Source organism: Stenella coeruleoalba, assembly GCF_951394435.1.
Source record: "Stenella coeruleoalba genome assembly, chromosome: 15".
NCBI lineage: Eukaryota > Metazoa > Chordata > Mammalia > Artiodactyla > Delphinidae > Stenella > Stenella coeruleoalba.
The window spans coordinates 14,487,267-14,509,630 of NC_137161.1; the positions used below are offsets into that span (position 1 = coordinate 14,487,267).

The 22,364-nt window shown below is 53.1% G+C and overlaps 1 protein-coding gene across 1 annotated transcript in view; it reads left to right on the plus strand.

Moving 5' to 3' along the window:
* CDH22 (cadherin 22) overlaps positions 1-22,364 on the plus strand; it is a 71,104-nt gene that overhangs the window by 20,827 nt on the left and 27,913 nt on the right. Inside the window, exons 3-6 of the mRNA XM_079945384.1 lie at positions 2,561-2,680; positions 11,710-11,877; positions 16,615-16,808; positions 19,316-19,569. Coding sequence (XP_079801510.1) covers positions 2,561-2,680; positions 11,710-11,877; positions 16,615-16,808; positions 19,316-19,569 — 736 coding nt within the window. The remainder of the gene's footprint in view (positions 1-2,560; positions 2,681-11,709; positions 11,878-16,614; positions 16,809-19,315; positions 19,570-22,364) is intronic.

Below are 22,364 nucleotides of genomic sequence, written 5' to 3' on the forward strand. Positions count from 1 at the left end.
TTGTCTGCGGATTCTGGGGAGCTCCTGACTTGTGAAGAAGGTGGGAGGGCGTGTGGGGCCTTGGGGAATCAGTGGTGAATCACTGACCCTTTGCCATCCCCACGTGTCGGCATTAACTGTAATGGCTGCAATAAAGAAACCCAGATCGGGGAAATGATTCCATCATCCCCGCGGGTGTCCCAGGGATGCAGCCAGGGATAGAGAGAGAGAGAGCTCATCCTTGTCCCTGGGGAGTCACTCAGCCTAGCACTGTGCCTTGCCCAGGGGGAGAGGGGAACATGCAGAGGAGAGTGACAGGGAGACCCTCTCTCATAACTGTTACAGCAGCTACTAGTTATTGAGCACCCACCGTGAGCCCGATGCTTTATGTATCGTCTCTCATTTCAGTTTGTCCGTGAGGGAGGCTTGATTGTGCCGTTGTATACGGGCATGCAGCGTCTGCTGAGCGGACAGCAACCTGCGTTTATCGAGTTCTTAGTGTGGGATGGGCACTGTCCTCGGTGCTGCATACAGAAACCTATTTGAATTCTGAAACCAATCCCAGGAGTTTGGTGGTACTCTCACCCTCATTTCACAAATGAGGAAATTGAGGCAAAAATGGGGTTCATGACAGGCCCAAGGCCACACTTCTAATAAGCGGCAGAGTCACTGATTGTGATTCAGTACACCAGGCCACCATCCAGAGTCACTGTGTGTGTGTGTGCTGACTCTGGCTCCCAGAGGACTTTGGCCTTAGAGAGTCCTGGGTTCAAATCCCACCACTTCCTCAGTCTGTGCCCTCAGTCGAGTCTTTTCCCCTGTTTGACCCCTTTCCTCACCTGTAATTTAGAGGGGCCCACTCTGCCTCTCAGAGATGCTGTGAGAATTAGAGGTGATGGATTTAAGTGGCTGGTGAAGCTAAGCATGTAGGGAGTGCTCAATAGGGTTTATTTCTTTCTCCTCTCTCTGTTTAAGAGGAGGCGCCTAGGATCATGCCCTTGCCCTGAATAGGAGACCCCTGAGTACCAAGCATCAGGAAGGAGGGGGCTTGCCCAAGCCTCTTCCCCAGCTTCTGCAGGCAACTCTGACATGGTTGATAGGGGGCCGGAGCCTCCAAAGAGAGAGGCGCATTGCAGGGCCGGTTTAGGAGGCTGGGGCGGGGGGGACACGGAGAGGGAAATGAGAAATGCAAAAGAGTGAAAAATAAATACATGTGTCTGTCTGGAGTGATCGAGGGCTGGAGGCGGGAGAGGTGGGTGGCCGGCTGGGCTTAGCAGAATTGCTGCAGTAGCACTTGCAGAGCCCCACTCATTAGCCAGGCAGTGGACTGGCGTCACCCCCCAGCGTGCCGCCCCGCTGGCCCAGAGAGCCCAACCCACCAGGAGGGCCCTACCCAGAACCTCAGGAGGCCTGGGCCCCGTCCCCTCACCATCAGGGCACCCAGAAGAGGGCATCTCCTTGAGGTGAGGTCTGAGTCTCATCCCCCTTGGATCCTATCCTGAGCCCCCAAGACTCCCTCTTGGGTCTTGCGTCTCACACCCTCCTATCTGGAAAGGTTTGGATGGACCACACAGCTTTGCCCATCCTTCCATTCACCCCCGCCCCCACCCCTTCCATCACCCCCACCCTGTCCAGCCTCACATCCCAAGCCCTGCTTTTGTCAAATTGAACATGATGTCAAATTAGAGCCATCTCTGGGACAGGCCGAGAGGAGCTCCCAGTTTAATGAGGCAGCGTCGAAAATCAATAACTTAATTGCCGCTGTTTGATGGACTTTTATCCAATTTATACTCTCCCCAGCAGCCTACGTGCAGAGCATGAGGAGAAGTGTGTGTGTCGGGGGCGGGAACTGTCTGGGCACCCGGGAGGAGGGGCGAGGAGGGCACCAGGACCCACAGCCAGCTACTTCCAAAGGGAAAGCTGGCCGCTGCTCTTCTGCCTGGGGCCCAAGAGACACTGGCCCCTGAGCCCCAATGAACTTGGCTGTCCTTCTGGGATGCCCACACATCCCCATGGCGGGATGGCGGGGCTGGGGGGATTAGGATGTGGGAGGAAGGAGGCAGAATTCCCTTGAGAAATCAGGAGGGGCTGGGATGGGTAGAAGGACCCCTGCTTTGGGAGTAAAGTGCCTGGTTTCCAGTGTTAGCTCTAACTCTGTGATGACCTTAATTGGTGAAAATAACCATTTCCACCGCCCACTGAGATACTGCTCTGAGTTCTGCACTGGGAGATTAAAAGGTGTTCCCTCATGAACCAAGGACTAGGACTGTCCCCATTTTGCTGGTGAGGAAACTGAGATGCAGGGAGGCTGTCTTCACTTGCCAGAGTTTTACAGCTGGGAACCACCGAAGGGAGATTTGAATCCAGATCTGACTCCATGGTCATGCTTGTGCCACTGGGAAGGCCCCAGGTCTGGAAGCGGGTTGGGGCTTCATGTGGGGATGAGGACTGTGAGGGGATTGGCTTCAGTGACCTCCGGCCTAGGTCTCCTTTCCCAGTTTCTCTGGGAGTGGGGAGCCAGGGGGAGGACGAGCACAGCGGCCCCAGCTGACCCTTGTCTCGCTTGGTCCCCCGGGCCCAGGCACGTCGGTGATGCAGGTGATGGCCTCGGATGCGGATGACCCCACGTACGGCAGCAGCGCTCGACTGGTGTACAGCGTGCTGGATGGCGAGCGCCACTTCACCGTGGACCCCAAGACCGGTGAGGGGCGGGGCCAGGCCAAAGGGGCGGAGCCGGGGCGAAACCAGAGGCGTGGCGAAAGGGGCGGTGCCGGAGGGGGCGGGCGGAAGTCTCTCAGCGTTCCAGCCAACAGTGCTGAGGTGTGGACAGAGGATACCGAGGCATCTTTCTGGCTCCAGGAGACCCCAGGGTCGCGGAGAGGGAGGGCGACCAGGTAGGAAGAGAGAATGACCGAGGAGCAGAAAAAAAAAATAGAGTGGGGGGCGCCTGCAAGACTGGTGAGGAAACCAAAAGGCAGGAGGCTATCACTATGGGCCCCCTGAAAGGACTTCGGAGGTTTGAACTCAGTGGCCCCTCTTGCCGTTGGAGCTAAACTGAGGCAGGCGTGTCCGCAGCCCAGACGGGGTCGGTCATGGTCATAAGTGTCGCTGGGGGCCGGGGGTAAGGGGGGACGGCCGTCGGCCGGTGAAAGGCACCTTTTCGGCAGTTGTGAAAGCTGTTCAGGTGCCAGTTGTTAAGTATCTGATGGGAAGACCGAGGCCGAGACGGTTAGGAAAGGATGGCTTCTTGACTTCCTTGCCCTCCCCGCCATCACCAAGCAATGGTGCAGCACTCCCACGCACCACCCCCCACGTCCCTCACTCTGGGGCTAGAACCTGAGTACATCTCTGAGGGGCCTCGTGAGCGTGGCAGGGAGAACAGAGGCAGGAGGCTGAGGCTCAGAGAGATGAAGTGGTTCACTCAAGGTCCCACAGCTGGGAGCGGCTGCCGGTGACAAGGGCAGTGCTCTCACTGTCCCAGGGACTGGAGAAGGCAGGGGATGAGACATCAGACACCACACAGTGTTCATCACATGCCTTCCTGGGGCTCACAGTTCAGTGGGGGCAGGGGGATAGGCATCCGTGTGGGCAATCAGGAGGCAAGTTTCTTGGAGGCGGGAGCAGCAATCTCCAAAGGATAAGAAAGTGTTGGCCCGACCGAGATTCAGAGAAGGGCATTCCAGGCAGAGGGCATGGTGTACGCAGAACTGGGAGGAGGAGAACAGCCTGAGGCATGAGGGGAATTTTAAGCAACTCAGGACTGGAGAAGAGGCTTGTTGAGGGGTAATGTAGAGAGGCTGGCAGGGACCTGACTGCCCCGTGTGAGGTGGGCTGAAGCACTTGGATTTTATTCTAAGCGTGGTGGGGTGGGAGGGTGTTTGATGGATTTGGGTTTGGGGTTTTTGTGTGTGTGTTTGTTTTGTTTAGGCGGAGAGGTTGAGGATTCCAGTCTATAATTGCATTCTCTTACACATAATATCCGCATTATTTTTTTCTCCTTGTGAAACTAATACGTTTTAGAAAACATTCAAACATTAAAGAAATGTTTTTTAAAAGAGACAAAGGAAGGAAGGAAGAAAGGGCTTCCTACCCTCATCCCCAGTAATTGCAACCCCAAAGGTAGCCACTTGGTATATATATCCTGTGAGACCTTGAACTCATTCACTTGAAAAGTATTGAGGGTTTTTTTTTAAAAAAAAAAATAGATAATACATTTCAAGGTTCAAAATTCAAAAAGTCCAAATTTGTATTTAGTGGAAATTCTTCACCCCCTCTAGTCCCCCAGCCACCCAGTCTGTATCCCCAAGGCAACCAATGTAATTTTCTTGTGTATCTTTCCAGAGCTGTTCTATGCATGTACAAGAAAATAGGTACATGTATTTGGTTTGTTTTTTTTTTTACACAAATGGTAGCTATAAACACACACTATACACACTGCTTGCCTTTTTCGCTTAACAATACATCTTGCAGATTATTCCATACCGGTACATAAAGAGCTTCATCATTCTTCTATTTAACAGCTGTTGTGGATACACTAAAATTTATTTCGCCAGTCCCCTATTGATGGACACTTACGCTGTTTCCAATCTTTTTCTACGACGAACAGTGTTACAGTGCATAACCTCATACATAGATCATTTTGTGCTTGTGTGAATGTATCTGCAGGATAATTTTCAGGAAGTGGAAAAGCTGGGTCAAAGAGCATAGTGCGTTTGGAATCTGGATAGATGATGAGGAAATGTACCAGATTACACTCCTGAAGACCCGATTACGAGAGAGCCTGTTTCCCTTCCCCCTCACCAACACTGTGGATTCATTGATGACTTTTAAGCAGGGAAGTGACATGCTCAGGTTTTCATTTTAACAAGATCCCTCGGGCTGCCACTGTATAGCATGGCTCAGAGGCAGGAACTGAATTCAGGGAGACCCAGGAGCCTGGAGTGCCCAGCAGAGAGCCCCGAAAGCCAAAGCCAAAGCCTGCGCCCTTTCTCAGCACCCACCCAGACTCCTTAACCTGCTGCATCTAGTTAGGGAGCCAGAGATGATACGGGATTGGTAGAGAGGGTTAGTTGAGATACTGAGGAGGGAGAGTGAGGGATGACAGGGAGATTCTGCAAAGGGCAAACCTTGGAGGCCCGGATGCATGTACGGGACTATATTCAGGGAGGAATCTGGGGGTTCCTAACTTTGGAACCTAGGATGGGAAGGGGCACCACCTACAGAAACAGAAGGAGGAACGTGGATTAAGAAAACTGTCTAGGGACAGAGGAATTACTGAATGTGTTCCAGGATCTGATATAGAGCTAAGTAATTCAATTTTAACTATATTGGCTTTAAGATGAGAGAAGAGGAGGAAAGAAACATCTAGGATGGGCCGTCTGAAATATGGGCCTAAAGCTCCAAGAATAGTTGAGGCTCTTTAAGCTTCGGTTTCCCCATGTACACAACAGAGGTAATAATACTCATGTCACATGATTGTCGTGAGGATCCAGTGGGAGAGTTCATTCATTCATTCAGCAACTCTTTATTGAGTCCTGTACATGCCCAGCTCTGCTCTAGGCTCTAGGAAGGCAGCAGCAGGGAAACCCAACACCCTACCCTCATGGAGCTTTTATTTAAGTAGGAAATACAGAAAATAAGCACATAAACATACAACATAATGTGGAGTAGCAATGCAATGAGTGCTAGAAAAACACATAAACAGGGTAAGAGAGTGGACTTAGACAAAGAAATCAGGACAGGCCTTTCCGGGGAGGTGATGTTGGGACTGAGTCCTGAATGAAGTGAGGGTGTGAGCCACTTCGTATCTAGGAGAGATACTGACATGCTCAGTGCAATACGTGGTACATAAACGTAAACCAGGGGGATGATGGGGATGATGATGAAGCCTTCGTCCATTCAACCTGAGGAGGTGAAGTCCTTAGAGTTGATCAGCTTTAAGGTGGGGAGGAAAAGACAGAACACAGAAATAAGGGAAGGGCCAGGACTGAGTCTGGGAGGTGGCAGGGGTGGGCAGATGAAGCATCAGACTCCAGAGTGAGAAGGATGGCCAGGTTCTAAGAAAGAACATCCCCCACTGCAGAGAGTCGGGAGGAGGGTGGCAGATGGGAGGCCGTGGAGCCTGGGAGGGCAGAAACAGTTCTCAAGAAGCCAGAAAGTGGGCACCAGGCGAGGTAAGTGAAGAAACACAAACAGCGTCCTTGTTTCTAGGGTCCATCAACTTTCTCTGTTTGGAAGGGTCTTTGTAGACATTGCCCAGGAAGGACCCGATTTTTCCTCCCCCTTCCTTCGGCCCCATGGTAGGAGCCACCCTGGTGCCATTTGCAGCCCCAGCTCCATTTTCCCAGCCAGGAATATTCCGCTCATGCGGGTCTATATTTAGCAGCTGCTGCGAGGTACAGTCTGTTCTCGCTGTGCAGATAGCAGGGAGCAGAGCCGGAACAGGGCCTGTGAGGAAGGTGTGAGGGAGGGGAGAAGGCGGGGCGCCACGAGGCTCGTGCCAGAGGAAGAATTAACTTGTGTGTTTTAAAGGCCAGGCCTGCCCATAGACCCCCAACAGGGAAAACAGGGATGGCATTTGCGGGCTAATGAGGCATCACTTGGGCTCCAGGGCCCCTTCTGCAGCATTTGCTGTTCTCCCCGGGGGCGGGGAGAACAACAGCTGGAACTGGGACGACTGCTGAGGACAAGGCTGTGGGTTGCCGGGGCCAGGTTCTCATTACCAGCCCCCGCTCACCACCACCCCAGCAAGAAGAGAAAGCCTCTCTCTCTCAGAGACTCCAAGATATCTGCTGACAATTCTCAATTGAGCCAGAGATGTTTGCTTTTCCTGGGAGGGAATGAAACTAACCTTTGTAAGTACCAGATCCTGATCAGGGTGATGTACTAGATCTGGTTTCTGCCTTCATGGTGCTTTTGTTCCAGCAGAGAAGCCAAATACAAAGAGACAACTACACCCAGGCTGAAGAGGCGGGCAGAGGGTCTATGGTTGTAGGTCAATAAGTCAAAATGTTTATCGAACACCTGCTATATGCCGGACCCTATAGATAAGATGATAGATGGACAAGACCAGCATGAATCTCAGCCCTTGTGGAACTGATTTATGAGGTCCTCAACCCAGGACTTGAGGAGGGAGAATCATCAAGGCATCTCCAAAATGTGGGACCTGCTGCTGGAAGCTTTGTCTCATTTAACCCTCTTAACAACCCTTCCAACTGGGTATTCCCATTTGACAGAATAGGAAACAGAGGCACAGAGAGAGTTAAGAACTTGCCCGAGGTCAGATAACGTATAAATGGTGGAAGGAAGGCTTGAATCCATACCTGTCTGACCCCAAAGTCCTTCAAAATCCCGAAGTGCCTCTTATCTGACTCTGTGTAGCCCTGGCACATAGTAGGCCGTCAGTAAGGGTCTAATAAATGGGTCAGTGAGTGAATTTTCAGAGCCAGATGGTTTAAGAACAACTTCATCAGCTGATCTGGGAATTTTCTCCCAGGCCCCCCAGGAGGGCACCAGCCTCCAATATGCTTCTCCCAGCATCAGGAGTGGGAAGTGGAACAGAGTAGATAGCAAAATATGCCATCAGTTCCTGCCATCCCTGAACTGCCTCTTGGTAAAGTGACTGTGCTGGGGAGAGGAGGGGTCTATTTCCCTGCCCTTTGAATCTGGGCTGCCTTATGACTTGCTTTGGGCCAATAGAATGTAGCAGAAGTGATGTTCTGCAAATTCTCAGATTAGGCCTTAAGAGACCTTGCAGTTTTCACTCTTCTCTCCTGGAACATGGGCCTGAGACTACCATATAAGGAAGCCAGCCCAGCTCAATGGAGGATGAGAGAGGTCTGGCCAATAGCCAGGGTCAACCGCCCGGCAGGTACATGAGGCTATCTTGGACCTTCCAGCCAGATGACCCTGCAGTGAAACGCAGCTGTGTGAGTGAGCCCCAAAGAGGGACGGCCTAGGGAGCTCGATTTCTCTGTTAACCTATCTACCGCTATATGACAAACCGTCCCCAAACACAGTGGCGTAAACAGCGCCGATTTATTATGTGTCACAATTCTGTGGGTTGGATGGGCAGTTCTTTTGCTGGGGTCACTCCCATGGCAACAGTCAGCTGGCAGGTCAGCTAGGACAGCTGGCATGGCTGGGCCTGCCACATGGCCTTTCATCCTGGCCTTCTTCACAGCACAGTGGTCTCAGGGTTCCAAGAGGACGAGCCCCAGTGCACAGGGGCTGATCAAGCCTCTGCTTTTGTCACACTTGCTAACGTCGCATTAGCCAAAGCAAGTCGCACGCAGTGTGGGAGGGGATGACCCAAGGATGTGGATCCCAGCAGGCACCCTTCGTCAGGAGCTATCACCATAGCAACCTATCACTGGGTGTGACCCCAGGAACAGGGTCCAGAGGCAGCATGGCCTCAGGGTACCAACCTCCTAGTTGCCCAGAGATGGCATCTAATCACACACTGTTTACCTGTTTCCAGGTAAGAAGACTTCAGTGTCCCCAGTTCCCCTAGAGCTGGAAGTGGCAGGGCAGCAAGGAGGCCAGCCACATAAGCATGGCTCCTCACCCACAGGGGTACACCTCAGCCAGACCCCTGCTCGGAGCCCCCTCAGAGTGAGGGTCGCTGAGCTTCTGGTCCACAGGCTCACAGATGTACAGCGGCCCCGATCCCATCACCAGCCTCCGCATCAGTGAGATCCTAGGTGTAAATGACATGCACAAAGCTTAGCACGTAGTAAGTGTTCGACTGGCCCGCACCCCTCCTGCCTTTCTGCCTGGCTCACACCAGGAGCCCTCTACCGCGTCTCTGGCCCAGTGATCACTCCCCCGTCAGTCCATCTGTCTACCCTCTCCTTCCTCCCTCCCACCCTCTTTCTCCACCCCTTGCTGTCCGTCTGCCTCTCTGGTGTCCCTGAGAAGCTCTGTTCACGCTGCCCTTGCTGTTCTTCGTCTTGCTTTCTCCCCGTCTTTCTCTCTTTCTGTTTCTCTCCAGGTCTCTGTCTCTCTGTGGATCTCTGTCTTACTGCCTCCGCCTGCGTGTGTGTATTTCTCTCTGGCTTTACTGCTCCCCTCCTTCTTTCTCTCTTTTTCTGTCTCTGTGGGTCTCCCTTTCCCTCTCCTCCCCTCCTTTCCCTTCCTCTTTGCCTCTGAGTGTGTGGCTCTCTGTCTCTTTCCCCTCACTAGATTGCCCTCTGTCTGTCTGTCTCTTCTCTCTCTTCTTCCCTCTCTGCCACCTTCATCCTTCTTCCTCTCCTCTCTTTTCCCTTTCTGCTCTTTCTCTCCTTCCAGCCCCCCAGGGGAGAGGACGTGACAGGCCCACATTCCCAGTACAGCCCCTGCTGTCCAGGACTGCAAACACTTAGCTAAGAGACCAGCCAAGGCCTTGGGCCCCATGCTCATCCCTAGAAGGGCATCCCTCTGACAATCCCAGTGTTGAGGTGCGGCTCCAGGGGGAAGGGACAAGGGGCCTGCTGCGTGATTGGAAGCATGTCTTGCCTGATTAGGACTGAGACGAGCACGGGGGCTGTCTCATGAGCTGAGACGGGACCACATAAACAGCACTGCTCTGTCAGAGGCCTGGGCTCTCCCCTTGTACCTGGTGGTGGGGGAGAGGGGGGATACCAGGCAGGCTGGGCAGGGACCCTCCGTCCTTACAGTGGTCCAGCAGAGCAGTCCACAGCATGGATTCTGGCCCCAGAGTGCCTGCTGGAATCCTGACTGTGCGCTTCCTACATGTGTGACCTTGGGCCAGTGCTTAACCTCTCTGTGCCTCCATCTCCTTATCTGTAAGCCGGGTATAAGCAAAGCACCTTCCTCCCAGGGGTGTTGAGAAGATCAAATGAGGCAGTTCACTCAGATGCACATCAGGGTCAGTTACTGTTGTTATTGTCACATGCAATCCTCGTGAGATGAAACTCTGAGCCAGTGGTTCTCAACCGGTTTTGTCCCCAGGGACCATTTGACAGTGTCTGGAACTAGGGTTGGGCAGGGAGGGTGCTGCTGCCAGCGTCTAGTGGATGGAATTATCCTGCCCAAAATGTCCATGGTACCAAGTTGGAGAATCTTGTTCTTTAGGGAGGTATTGTGATTGTCCCATTTTACAGATAAGGAAACTGAGGTTCAGAGAGGTGAAGGGATCTGCTCAAGATCACATGGTCAACAAACGGCAGATCTGGGATTTATCCCAAGTTCGTCTGCTTCCAAGTCTCCCCTGCCCTTGGAAAGACCAGTCCCGGCTGAGGAGGGGTCAAGAGAGAGCTTACTGAGGAGTCTTGAAGGCTTCTGATAGAGAGTCTGTATGACCCCTGGTTAGACAGACTACACTTTCCATATCTCCATGGGATCCCTCAAAGTAGGGTCACCCCCTAGGTGCCCACCCCTGGCTCCCCCAGCTATACGCGCGCACACACACACACACACACACACACACACACTCTCTCTCTCTCTCTCACACTCCAGCCTCTCCTCCCATTCCGTTGCCTTTATTGGCATCTAGAGGCTGTCTGGGGACATCAGGAGTGAGAGGTTGGGTATTATGGGGCACATCATGGGGCTGCTGGTGCGTGACTCCACCTGGCGCTCAGGCCCTGGGCACCACCTGTCACCACTGGTGCTCGCAGGTTGGAGTGGGTCGGGGGGGTGGGGGGTGGGAGGGGGAGGCTCTGAATGGCTCATCCACTTCCCCCTCCCCCCTGGTCTCCCACTGGCAGGGAGACAAGAAGCCCAGGCTTCCCCTGCACAGGATCAATCTTGTGGCCACCCCGACTCCTGCCGCCTCTCCCCCCGCTTCCGTTAACAGCTTGAAGGATTGTCTGATTAGCGATTAGCTGGTGCCTGGACAGAGAATCTAGGGCCAGGCCTGAGAGGAAGGGGCTGGGACCCCCAGGGCAGGGGGATGATTTAATCGTGGAGGGGTGTGCGGGGGGGAATAAGTGTGTGCAGTAGCTATGCGTGCGCGTGTGACCTCATGTGTGTTACGTATGTAGTACATAAGTGTGTGAGACATATCAGTGTTTGTGTGCACGTAAGTGTGACTCCAAGGTGAGTGTGTTTGAGGGTGGGTGTGAGTCCAGTTCATTTTGTTAAACACTCACCGAGCTGCCACTCCAGGCCTGGCTCTGGGCTGAGCGCCACTGACCCAGAGACAAATCAGACACAGGCCAGGCTCATGCAGAGAATTATTGCAGGTTCCCCCTCACATGGGGAAACCGAAGCCCCCAAAGTGGGATCGGTAGCCCAGGGGGTCACACAGCGCCTGGTTCTAGACCCTACGCCTCTTTTTAGTAAACCAAATAGTCTATATTCTGTTGCTTTTGTGTTGCGTGTGTGTGTTTGAGAGTGTGTGTTAGTATGTGTGTGTATGTGTACGAGTGTGTGGGAAGGTGTGTTTTAAAGTGTGTATGTGTGAATCTGATAGTTGTGTGTATGTGTGAAAGAGTAGTGTGTGTGTGAGTGTGTGTGTAGCATAGAATCTGTGTGCGTTATCTGTGAGCCTATCTATAGAAGCACGTGTGTGTGTGCGCGCGCGCGCATGTGTGTGTGTGTGTGTGTGTGTGTGTGTGTGTGGTGGCTGCTGGGCCCCACACCTGCACAGCGGCCATATCCGTGTCTTCTGCATCAGCCGCTCCCCTCCTGAACTTGAACGAGCCCGGCTCTGCCTAGGGAGGGGTCTCCGTATCAGCTGGCAGCTGGCAGGGGGGCATCCCTGGCCTCACCCTCCCTCATCCACAGGCGTGATCCGGACGGCCGTGCCTGACCTTGACCGCGAGAGCCAGGAGCGCTACGAGGTGGTGATCCAGGCCACAGACATGGCGGGCCAGCTGGGCGGCCTCTCCGGCTCCACAACTGTCACCATCGTGGTCACCGACGTCAACGACAACCCTCCCCGGTTCCCGCAGAGTGAGTGAGGCCTTCCCAGAGGGAGGAGGCAGATCCGTGTGTCTGTCTGGTCATCCCTCCAAGCCACCCACTGACCCCGAGCTGCCTTGTAGGCTTCCCGCCATAGAGGAGCTCCCCCATCTGTCTGTGTCCATCCATCCGAGTCACCCACGTACCCCCTGCCCCTCCAGCCACTCTTCTTGCAGGGGACGGCCTCAAAGTCGTCTGATTTTCCATACATCCAAGTAACGCGGTTACCTTGCCACCCCTCACCTTGCTTCCTGCCAAGGGTGAGCCCCGTCTGTCCACCCACCCCGACCGGCCCTTGCACACACCCCTGTCCTGCTTATTGTGTGTGTGATCTGCTACTGACCCAGGCTTGCAAAGGGACATTGGAGGTGGGAGGACAGATACAAGGATATCTTAGGGATGTAGACAGAGGCTGCAGCCATGCCCAAGCTGAGTGACACCTATAATTGTGCATGGAGATGCCAAGGTCTGGCGTGACAGGTCTTACCCTTTTCCTCTGAGCCTGGAGGGCAGGATTCCGTGCTCCTGAACTAGGAGGCCTTTCCACTCTCTGCCTCCCCAGGCACAACAGGGTGGAGGCGGCTTCTCTGACTCAGCCCCCCACCGCCCCATCAGCCCAGCCAGCCCCTCTGTCCCAGGTTCGGGCTGAGCCGAGTGAGAAGCCGCCGAAGCTGGCAGAGACTAAATGCCGTGGGGAGCTGGGCTGATTCCTATCGGGCAAGTCATTACTTGAGGTCTGCTGCTCTCACATTAGGCCCCGCCACAGGGGACTGACCCCCGAGAGATAAGGGAATCCAATCCCTTAGCTGAGAGCACATCGCAGCCTGAGCGCCTCAGTCCAGACGCACAGCGGGGTGGGCAGAGCCGGCCAGCCAGCTCCACATCGTTGCCAGGGAGCCTGGTATGGCAGCCGCCCCCAGCCACTCCTCCAGCCCAGCCCCACTCACCGATGGGAAGCTTCAAAGCACCGTGTGGAGGGGCGGGGACCACCCAGTCTTCTGCCCAGCTGTGTGATGCTCTGTGCCAGCCCTGAGCCAGAAGGGGTAGGGCAGAGCAGAGGGGCCAGGGTCCCCCAGAAGACTCCTGTTTATTCATTCATGTACTCCTTCATTCTTTCTTTATTGTGAAATACACACGCAAACAGAAGTACGTAAAATAGAAATGTCCAGTTCGACAAATAATTACAAAGCAAACACTCCTGTAACCACCAGCCAGGACCCCAGAAGCCACCAAAAGCCCCTTCTCTTTTTTTTCCCATCCAGCTATTCCTTTATTTTATTTTTTAATTTTTTTAACATCTTTATTGGAGTATAATTGCTTTACAATGATGTGTTTGTTTCTGCTGTATCACAAAGTGAATCAGCTATACGTATACATGTATCCCCATATCCCCTCCCTCTTGTGTTTCCCTCTCACCTTCCCTATCCCACCCCTCTAGGTGGTCGCAAAGCACCGAGCTGATCTCCCTGTGCTACGCGGCTGCTTCCCACTAGCTATCTATTTTACATTTGGTAGTCTGTATATGTCCATGCCACTCTCAAGCCCTTTCTTGATCATAACTTCTCCCCCCAAACCCTCCTCCGGAGTTAACTTCCATCTGCTTTTGTGATCATCTCCTTGCTTTTCTTTTTGCTTGAAGTGTAGTTGATGTATAATATTATATAAATCATAGGTGCACAATATGGTGATTTGCAAGTTTTAAAGGTTATACTCCATTTATAGTTATTACAAATTATTTGCTATATTCCCTGTGTTGTACAATATATCCGTGTAGCTTATTTTAAACCTAATAATTTGTACCTCTTAATCCCCTCCTCCTATCTTGACCCTTCCTCCTTCCCTCTCCCCCTTGGTAACCACTGGTTTGTTCTCTATATCTGTGAGTCTGCTTCTTTTTTATTATATTCACTAGTTTGTTATATTTTTTAAATTTTTATTTATTTATTTATTTTTGGCTGTGTTGGGTCTTCGTTTCTGTGCGAGGGCTTTGTCTAGTTGCGGCGAACGGGGGCCTCTCTTCATCGCGGTGCGCGGGCCTCTCACTGTCGCGGCCTCTCTTGTTGCGGAGCACAAGCTCCAGACACGCAGGCTCAGTAGTTGTGGCTCACGGGCCTAGTTGCTCCACGGCATGTGGGATCTTCCCAGACTAGGGCTCGAACCCGTGTCCCCTGCATTGGCAGGAAGATTCTCAACCACTGCGCCACCAGGGAAGCCCTGTTATATTTTTTAGATTCCCCATATAAGCGATATCATACAGTATTTTTCTTTTTCTGTCTGACTTATTTCACTTAGCATAATGCATTGTAAGTCCATCCATGTTGCTGCAAATGGCAAAATTTCATTCTTTTTTATGGCTGAGTAGTATTTCATTGTGTATATATATACCACATCTTCTCTATCCATTCCTTTAGGGTTGATTCACCCATGTAGGCATCGCCTAACATTTAGTTTAATTTCATGTTTTTTAACCTTATCTAAATGGAGCCACACAATACAAATGATTTGTGTCTTGCTTTTTTTTCTCTCAAAATTATGTTTGTGAAATCACATGTTGTTGCTTGTAGCTATAATTTATTCATTTTCACTGCTGTATAGTATTCCATGATCTATCTATTCTCCTGTCAGTGGACATTTGGGTTGTTTCCAGTTTGAGGCTATTATAGAGGATATAATTGCTCTCTCTCTATATATAGATAATGTTCAACTGCTTTGAACATTGTTGCATGTGCCCTAGTGCCATTTTGCATACATTTCTGTAGTGTACAGAGGAGCAGAATAAACTCATCTTCAATTTTACTAAATAAAGCCAAATTGTTTTCCCCCACGAAGAAATGCATGTGTCCATTGTACCATATCCTCACCGACAGTTAGTACTGTCAGATTCTTTCGTTTGTGTTAATCTGGTGAGTGTATACTAGTATCTCATGCTGCTTTTCATTCATTCACTCACTAGTCACTCACACATTTCACTTATGTGACAGGCTGGTGTTCTGCCGGCACCGGGAATGCCTGATGAATAAGGGATGTGGTCCCTGCCTTGCCGGAGCTCACACCCCTGAGGGAGGGAGGGGGAGAGACAGAGGGAGAGAGAATAGACAGAAAATGATAGGGAAATGCAGTAATCCTTACAATGGGATGAGCTCGGGGGCCCTAGACACACAGGAACAGAGCCTGGAGGTCTGGGAAGCTTCCCTGTTGGAGGTAATATTCAGTGAGACTAAAAATGAGTAGGAACAGGGGAGGTGAGGGCAGAGAGGAGAATAAAGAGAGGGAATGTCTAGAGGTGGGACAGAGCAAGTCATCCTGAAGGAATGACAAGAACTTCAGCCCGACTGAAGCTCAAGTTAGGGTAGGCGGTTGCGGGCACGAGGCTGCAGAAGTCAGCAGGGGCCAGGCAGCAGGCATCTTGCAGGGCAGGCCAAGGGGCTTGTACAACTCCATCCCAAGGGCAGCGGTGAGCTATGGCAAGGACGAACGCAGGGGAGCGGCGAGGTCAGCTTGTGTTAAAGCGCCCCCCAGCCCGGCTGTTCATGTGACAGTGAACCAGAGGCAGCCACTCCACACAAGGGTATCCAGACCAGAGGGGGTCCCAAGAGACACATCCCCATCTCCACAACCCCTGCTGGCCCATCATTTAGCAAATCACCCTCACCTTCATCTCGGCTCTGGGAGGAGAGCAGGGAGCTGTTTGCGTCCCACCTGACCCTCATTCCTTCTGGTTTCCCCCTGCTTCCCCACCTCCTCTGGCCACAATGGTCATCTTGCCATTCTTCAAACACGCCAGGCATTGCACCCACCTCAGGGCCTTTGCACCTGCTGTTTCCTCTGTCTAGAATGCTCCTTCTGAAATATCTGCTTGACTCACTCCCTCACCTCCCTCAGACTTTTGCAGAAATGTCGTCTTTTCCTCAATTGCGTTATTTAAAACTCCACACACACCATCATCATCACTCCCATTTCCCTTCGCAGCTTTATTTTTCTCCAAAGTACCATTTGACCTGCTGTTTTACTGATGTGATTGTTTAGTGTCTTTCTCCTTCCATTAAGAGGAAAGCACTGTGAGCCCTGGGATTTGGGTCTGTTTTGCTTGTTGCTGGAACCCCAGTGCATAGAGCTGCATCTGGGACATCATAGATACTAAATAAATATGTGGAAATGAAGGAACCAATATCATTAACATCAACAGCAACAAAAAATCAGCATGAAGCCCCACTGTTCTAAGGCAATTTGTTCCATTTATTGGGTAGCTACCAGGTGTTGGGCCCTATGCTAAGCAATTGACAGGCATCATCATCTGAGTTAATTGCAGGATGAACGGTGCTGTTAGGAAGGCACTGTTATTATTCCCATTCTACAGATGAGGAAAACCAAAGCTTGGGATTACGCAGCTGGGACTGACTCTAGAGCCTTAGCATTGATCACTGTGCTCCTCTGTCCCTTCACTGGGCAGATGGGGACACTGAGTCCCAAAGAACTGCAGGCACTTTCCCAAGTCAATCAGAGAATAAAGCCAGGGTGAGAATTAAAACCCTCCTCTTTGCACTGCATCCCACATTTCTGCAGGGGACGCACCTCTCCCAGCATCAGTCCTGGCCAAGCAGGGAGCGCCTTTAAGACACTGCCCTCCAAGGAGCCCATCTGAGACACCCCCCTCCTCTCCCCTAGCGCTGGTGGGAGCTGGGGGAGGGGCTGTCACTCCATCCCTGCTCACAGCTGTATTCCCTACAGAGATGTACCAGTTCAGCATTCAGGAGTCGGCCCCCATCGGCACAGCTGTGGGACGCGTGAAGGCCGAGGACTCAGACGTGGGCGAAAACACAGACATGACTTACCACCTCAGGGAGGAGAGCGGCAGCGGCGGCCATGTGTTCAAGGTCACCACAGACAGCGACACTCAGGAGGCCATCATCGTAGTGCAGAAGGTGCGGGGCTGCCCCAGGAGGGGTGGGGGAGGCAGACCCCAGGGCAGCAGGGTCAGGGGGTCTGTTGAGTGGCCAAATATCCCCACCCCACTCCACTCCAGGGATTAAGTCTCTCCGGAAACTCTGGACCAACCTGGTGTCATTCCCATTTTACAAATGGGAAAATGAAGCACAGAGAGGTTAAGTGACTTGTCCAAGGTTGCACAGCTAGTTGTCAAGAGCCAGGATTCAATCCAGATTTGAATCTGTGCTCTTCAACACTATGCTGAGCTACTTCAAGTTCATACCAGGCCCTTCACACTCATTGTTTCCTTTAATCCTCATGTTCCCCTCTGAAGGAAATATATTATGCCCATTTTTACAAGTGAGAAAACAGAGGCTCAGAGAGGTAAGAGGGCTTGCCCAAGAGCACACCTCTCCTTCCTGAGTCTAACAACCTCCTCACCCACTGGCCAGCCTCGGAACCAGAAGCTAAAACAGCAAAGTCAGCAACCCCTAGGGAAAGCGGACGGAGGTCAAATAAAAAAGCAAAAATCCATCTTCCAGGACTTGGTCACAGGCTTGGCAACTCAGGGCCGCGCAGGCCTTTGAGCCTGTCCGCTCCAACCCTGCTGTCCCATGGGAGGTCTAAATCCCCTGCCCTGGCCCACAAATGGTCATAGGCCTTTGTACGTGCCCGGGGATGGGATGCTCACTCCCTACCATCGTCCAGCTCTTCCTCCTCCCATTCAGCCAGAATTCGTCTCCTTCAATCTGCTCCTATCAGCCCAGGTTCTGCCCTCTAGGACCCACAGAAGCATCTGCCCCCCGACGGCCCTTCATTCACTCAATAAGCAAACTCTCTACCTGGCCTTGAGGGCTTGAGAATAGAGAAAACTCCCAGTTTCTTCAACAAGGATAATAATATAATACTAATACTTATAATGAGTGTTTACATTGTGCCAGGAATCCTTCCACTGCTTTCCATGTATTAACTCAATTGATCCCTACAATGACCCTCTGAAGTACTATTATTGCCCATTTTATAGATGAGAAACTGAGGCCCTGAGAACTTCAGACATTTGCATCCAAGGTCATGCATCTTACAGAGCAGTTGTAGGGCTATGGGTCCGGGCGGTCTGGCTCCAGGATCCACCCTTTTAAGCATTAAGTGGTTTTCAGTCTTCTGACCTCCATTTGTCCTCACTGTAAGATGAGCCCATTTCACAGATGGGGAACTGGAGGCCCAGAGAAGCCCAGCATCACACAGCAACAGAATCAGGCCCCAAGCCCAGCCTGGGGACCCCAGCACAGCATTTGCTCTCATCCACAGTGCTGCCTCTATCCTGCCCCCCTCTCCTCCCTGGCTCTTGGGCCCCCTCCCGCCTGCTCCAGCAGTGGCGCCCGAGGTGCCTCTGTGGAGTCAGCGCTGGCTTAGGGAGCAGAGCCCCCGCCCGATGGATGACCTAGCTCCAGAGCCCATCGCTCACTCCCAGACCAGGCCCGCGCCTGCCTCCCTGCATCCTGATTTCCCAGGCAACAGGATGGAGGAAGGAGGCAGGAGGTAGCCCTTCTTTTTTTTTTTTTTTTTTTTTTTTGGCTGCTGGAGAAGGGGGCGGGGGATGGGAGGTTCTGAGAGGAAAGGACGGTCCCTACACACAGGGCAGATCTCCAGGAAGGTGGCCCTGCTGCTCAGATAGCTCCCCCACCGTGTAACGGAGGTGCCTGTGGCCCCACCAGTGCCATCTCTCTTTGCTCTAAGGCATTGTCCTTAGGAGGCCAGCACCTGTACAGCCGTGGAGCTTGTCCATCAGAGGGTCACCCACCAGCACGCTCTGATGAGAAGCAGGGCTCAGCATGGCTTTAGCCAGATCTCGGAGGAAAGCTCCAAGGCAGCCAGGCTTATCAGGCTCAACTCACGTTAGCAGCTGCCACCAGTATATACCAGGAACGTGTCATTTAACCCTCCCACCTGAGGCCCAGAGAGGCCAAATAGACTGCCGGCAGACACAGAGCCAGTCAGCCGCGGATCCAGTACCTTTCCTCTCATGGGCCTGGGACTTGGGAGCCGACCTTGGGCAAGTTACAGAGCCTTCTGGGCGTCGATTTCCTTGTGTGTAAAATGTGATAATAATAATACAAGCCTCTTTGGGTTGCTGTAAAATAGATGAGCCACTATGTTTAGAACACAGGCACATGGCGCTTTGTAAATTAATAAATTAATGCCCCAACCTACTGTGCTCTGTAGCGGGAAGTCTGGGTATCAGTACTTGACCCTGTGTCCCTGGACAAGACTGTCCCCAGCAGGGCCTTACTTTCTCCACTTGTAACCAGAGAGGGTTGGTCTGGGTCTTGGACAGCCGGTTCCGGGGTGCAGCCTGATACTCCGGAGGCCCTGCTGAGTCAACTGTCACCTTGGGCCAGCTCCGCCCTCTCGGGGCCCATCCCCCCTGATTTAGGATCTGTCCGCCCGGAGGTGTTGAGCAGACCCCAACCCACTCACCGGCCCTCTGCTTCCTCCCCACCAGCGCCTGGACTTCGAGTCCCAGCCCGTGCACACCGTGGTCCTGGAGGCGCTCAACAAGTTCGTGGACCCCCGCTTCGCTGACCTGGGCACGTTCCGCGACCAGGCGATCGTGCGTGTGGCCGTGACCGACGTGGACGAGCCCCCCGAGTTCCAGCAGCCCTCCGGCCTCCTGGAGGTACAGGAGGACGCGCAGGTGGGCTCCCTGGTCGTCGTGGTGACGGCGCGGGACCCCGACGCCGCCAACCGGCCCGTCCGGTGAGACCCCCGCCCGGGGCCGACGCCTGCTGCCTGCTACCCCGTCAGCGCCCTCGGACAGACGGCGGGCAGAGGGGGAGGGGGCAGGGCGGGGAGGGGAGGGGGAAAAGATGGTGTGGGGGGAGGGGAGAGAGAGAGATGGACACAGAGATGGAGAGAAACAGGCCGGGAGCCAAGGAGACAAAGGAAACAGGTTAGAGAACAGTCGCAGAGAGACAAGGGACCCAGGATAAGGAGAGAACCAGGTGTGACAGACACAACACAGTGACCTGGGCTCAACCTCAGTCCTCCACCAAAAAAAAAAAAGATAATTTCATCCTTTCAGCTTTTCAGGTCAAAAATGTTGAAAACCATCCTCGAGCTCTGTTTTTCTCTCACACCTCCCTCCAGTCCATCAGCAGCCCCTGTCATCCCTGCTTTAAAATCATCAGCAGAATCAGACCATTTCTCACCTCCTCCGCTGCTGCCACTCTGGTCCAAGCCACCTCTTTCTCCTGCCTGGATTACCACCTCCTCGCTGGACTCCCTGCTTGTGTCCTCACACCTCTTCAGTCTAGATGGGCACAGGAGCTAGACTGATCCCACCCAAATGTAAATCAGAGCGTGGCCCTCCTCTGCTCAAAGCCCTCCAAAGGCACCTCTCGGGCTCAGGATAAAAGCCCAGACCCTCACAGTGCCCCCCAGACCCTATGCGGTGTGGCCTCACTGTAACCTCTCAGACATCACCTCCCACGACCCTCCTTCCCTGGTTCACTCTGCTCAGCCACACTGGCCTCCGCCCAGCTCCGCAGATACACCCAGCCCGCCTCTACCCCAGGGCCTTTGCAGCGCCTGATCGCTTTGCTTGGAATGTTCTCCCCCTTAATATCCCCATGGTTGGTCCTTTCACTTCTTCCAGGACTTTCCTCAAGCATCAGCTTCTCAGTGCAACCTTCCCCAACCACTCTTTCTAAAATGTCAACCCCACCCCAACCTGTCCCCACACTTCGTATCCATTTTCCTGATGACTTCGTTTGTACCCCCCCTAAAAGATAAACACCAGGAGGGTAGGGATGCATGTCTGTGTTCACGGCTGTACCCCAGCACCTCACCCACTGCCTAGCGCTCGGTGGACACTCCCTGACGCATGGTGAATGAATGACATGTAACATCAGAGAAAGACTGAGAAAAGAGAGAGACTCATGGAGGGGTAGCGAGACCAACAATGAGAGGAAGTGACCAGAGAAGGAGGAGAGCCGGTGGAAAGAGGGCAGGAGTAACTAAAGGACAGAGGGACCTACCTGGCACTGTAGGAACAGAGAGAGGAGACTTGGAGAGAAAGCCAGAAAGGGGAAGAAATAGAATCAGACACAGAGAGAGAGGCAGAGCAGTGAGCAGGGCAGGTGGGTGGAGGGGAGGGGATGCTGCGGCACTATCAGTGTCCCAGGAAGGGTTTGAGAGCTGCAGCGGTTAGGGAGTCCCTGACTGTGGCCCAGGTTGGAAGAATGTCAGATAGAAAGTGATCCAGAGGAGAAGGTCGGGGTGGGGCGGATGGCCATTGTTGGATGGAGGAGAAAAAGAGCCTGTAGCTTCCTGCTTTTTCCCTAAAACCCCTGTTATATAGTCAATGAATGATCCCTCAGGCAACTGTGTGCCTAGCTCTGTGCTGAGCATTGGAGAAAGAGGGAAGGGAAGTTACTTTGAGGATCTCTGCATCACATAACTCCAGATGCGTGACATTCCCACCATCATCCGTGTGAACGGCTCAGATTTGTACAGTGCACAGGCTGTGCAACCTTACATGGCAACCCGAGGTGAGGACACAAAGATGCCATCCTGCTTAACTACCCATGCACTTCCAGACTAGGAGCTACCCTCAGGGGTCTAGAAAGACTTCTTGGAGGAGGGAGGAATTGAACTAAGCTGGATACCTGAGCCTGGTCAGGTATAACTATGAAGAGAAGGCCATTCCCGGGTGCAGGCGTATGGAGGCAGGGGAGTGGTAGGTGTGCCTGGAAAACAGTAGACTGTGATAGCTACAGGAGGCGGAGGGAGATGAGCTAGTGAGAGAAGTCTGACGGGCCTCAAAGGTAGGCCAAGGGGCTCAGACTGGTCCAGAGGTCCAGAATGCCTCCTGGGCTGCCTCCACCCTTCTCAAGGCCAAAACTGCCCTCCACTGCCTCTGAACTCCTCCACCGCCCTTCCATCCCTGCTACTGGTAGGTACAGTCTTTAAACATCCCCATCAGCCTTGGGCTCAGCCCAGACCTCTCCCAGGAGGGCATTATCACCCATGTTTGGCAGGAAACTCAGGCCCAGGGAGGGGAGGAGTTAAGAACCAGCAGTAGGAGCCTCATCCTTGCCTCCCAGGTCCCTCCTCTCCGGTACAGCTCTCCACACCCCCTCTCAGTCCTCTCCCTCCCACTCTCCGTTGACTTCCCTCCCCCCACCCCTGCTTTTATCTGCACTGAAAGGGCCAACTTGGAAACCTGCTCTCACCTCTTTTCATCTCTCTTTGCTGCCTCTTCCCTGGGGCCCCTCAGATGTGGAGGCGGTGAGGAGCTTGAGACAGGTCCAATTTCATACGACAAACATTTACCCAACTCCTCCTCCATGCCCAGCCCTGAGCCAGGCCTGAGATGACTCAGCCACGGGCAGAGCTGGAGAGGGGCGCCCAGTCCACAGGGGACAGGCGTGGAAATGGGAGGCCAGAGAAGCGGTCCTCACAGGCCGCGTGTGCGGCCCAGAGCCCAGCTTATATTCCAGCTCCCCCAGTTCCAAAGGTTCTAGACTCAGCACCTATGCATTGAGACATGT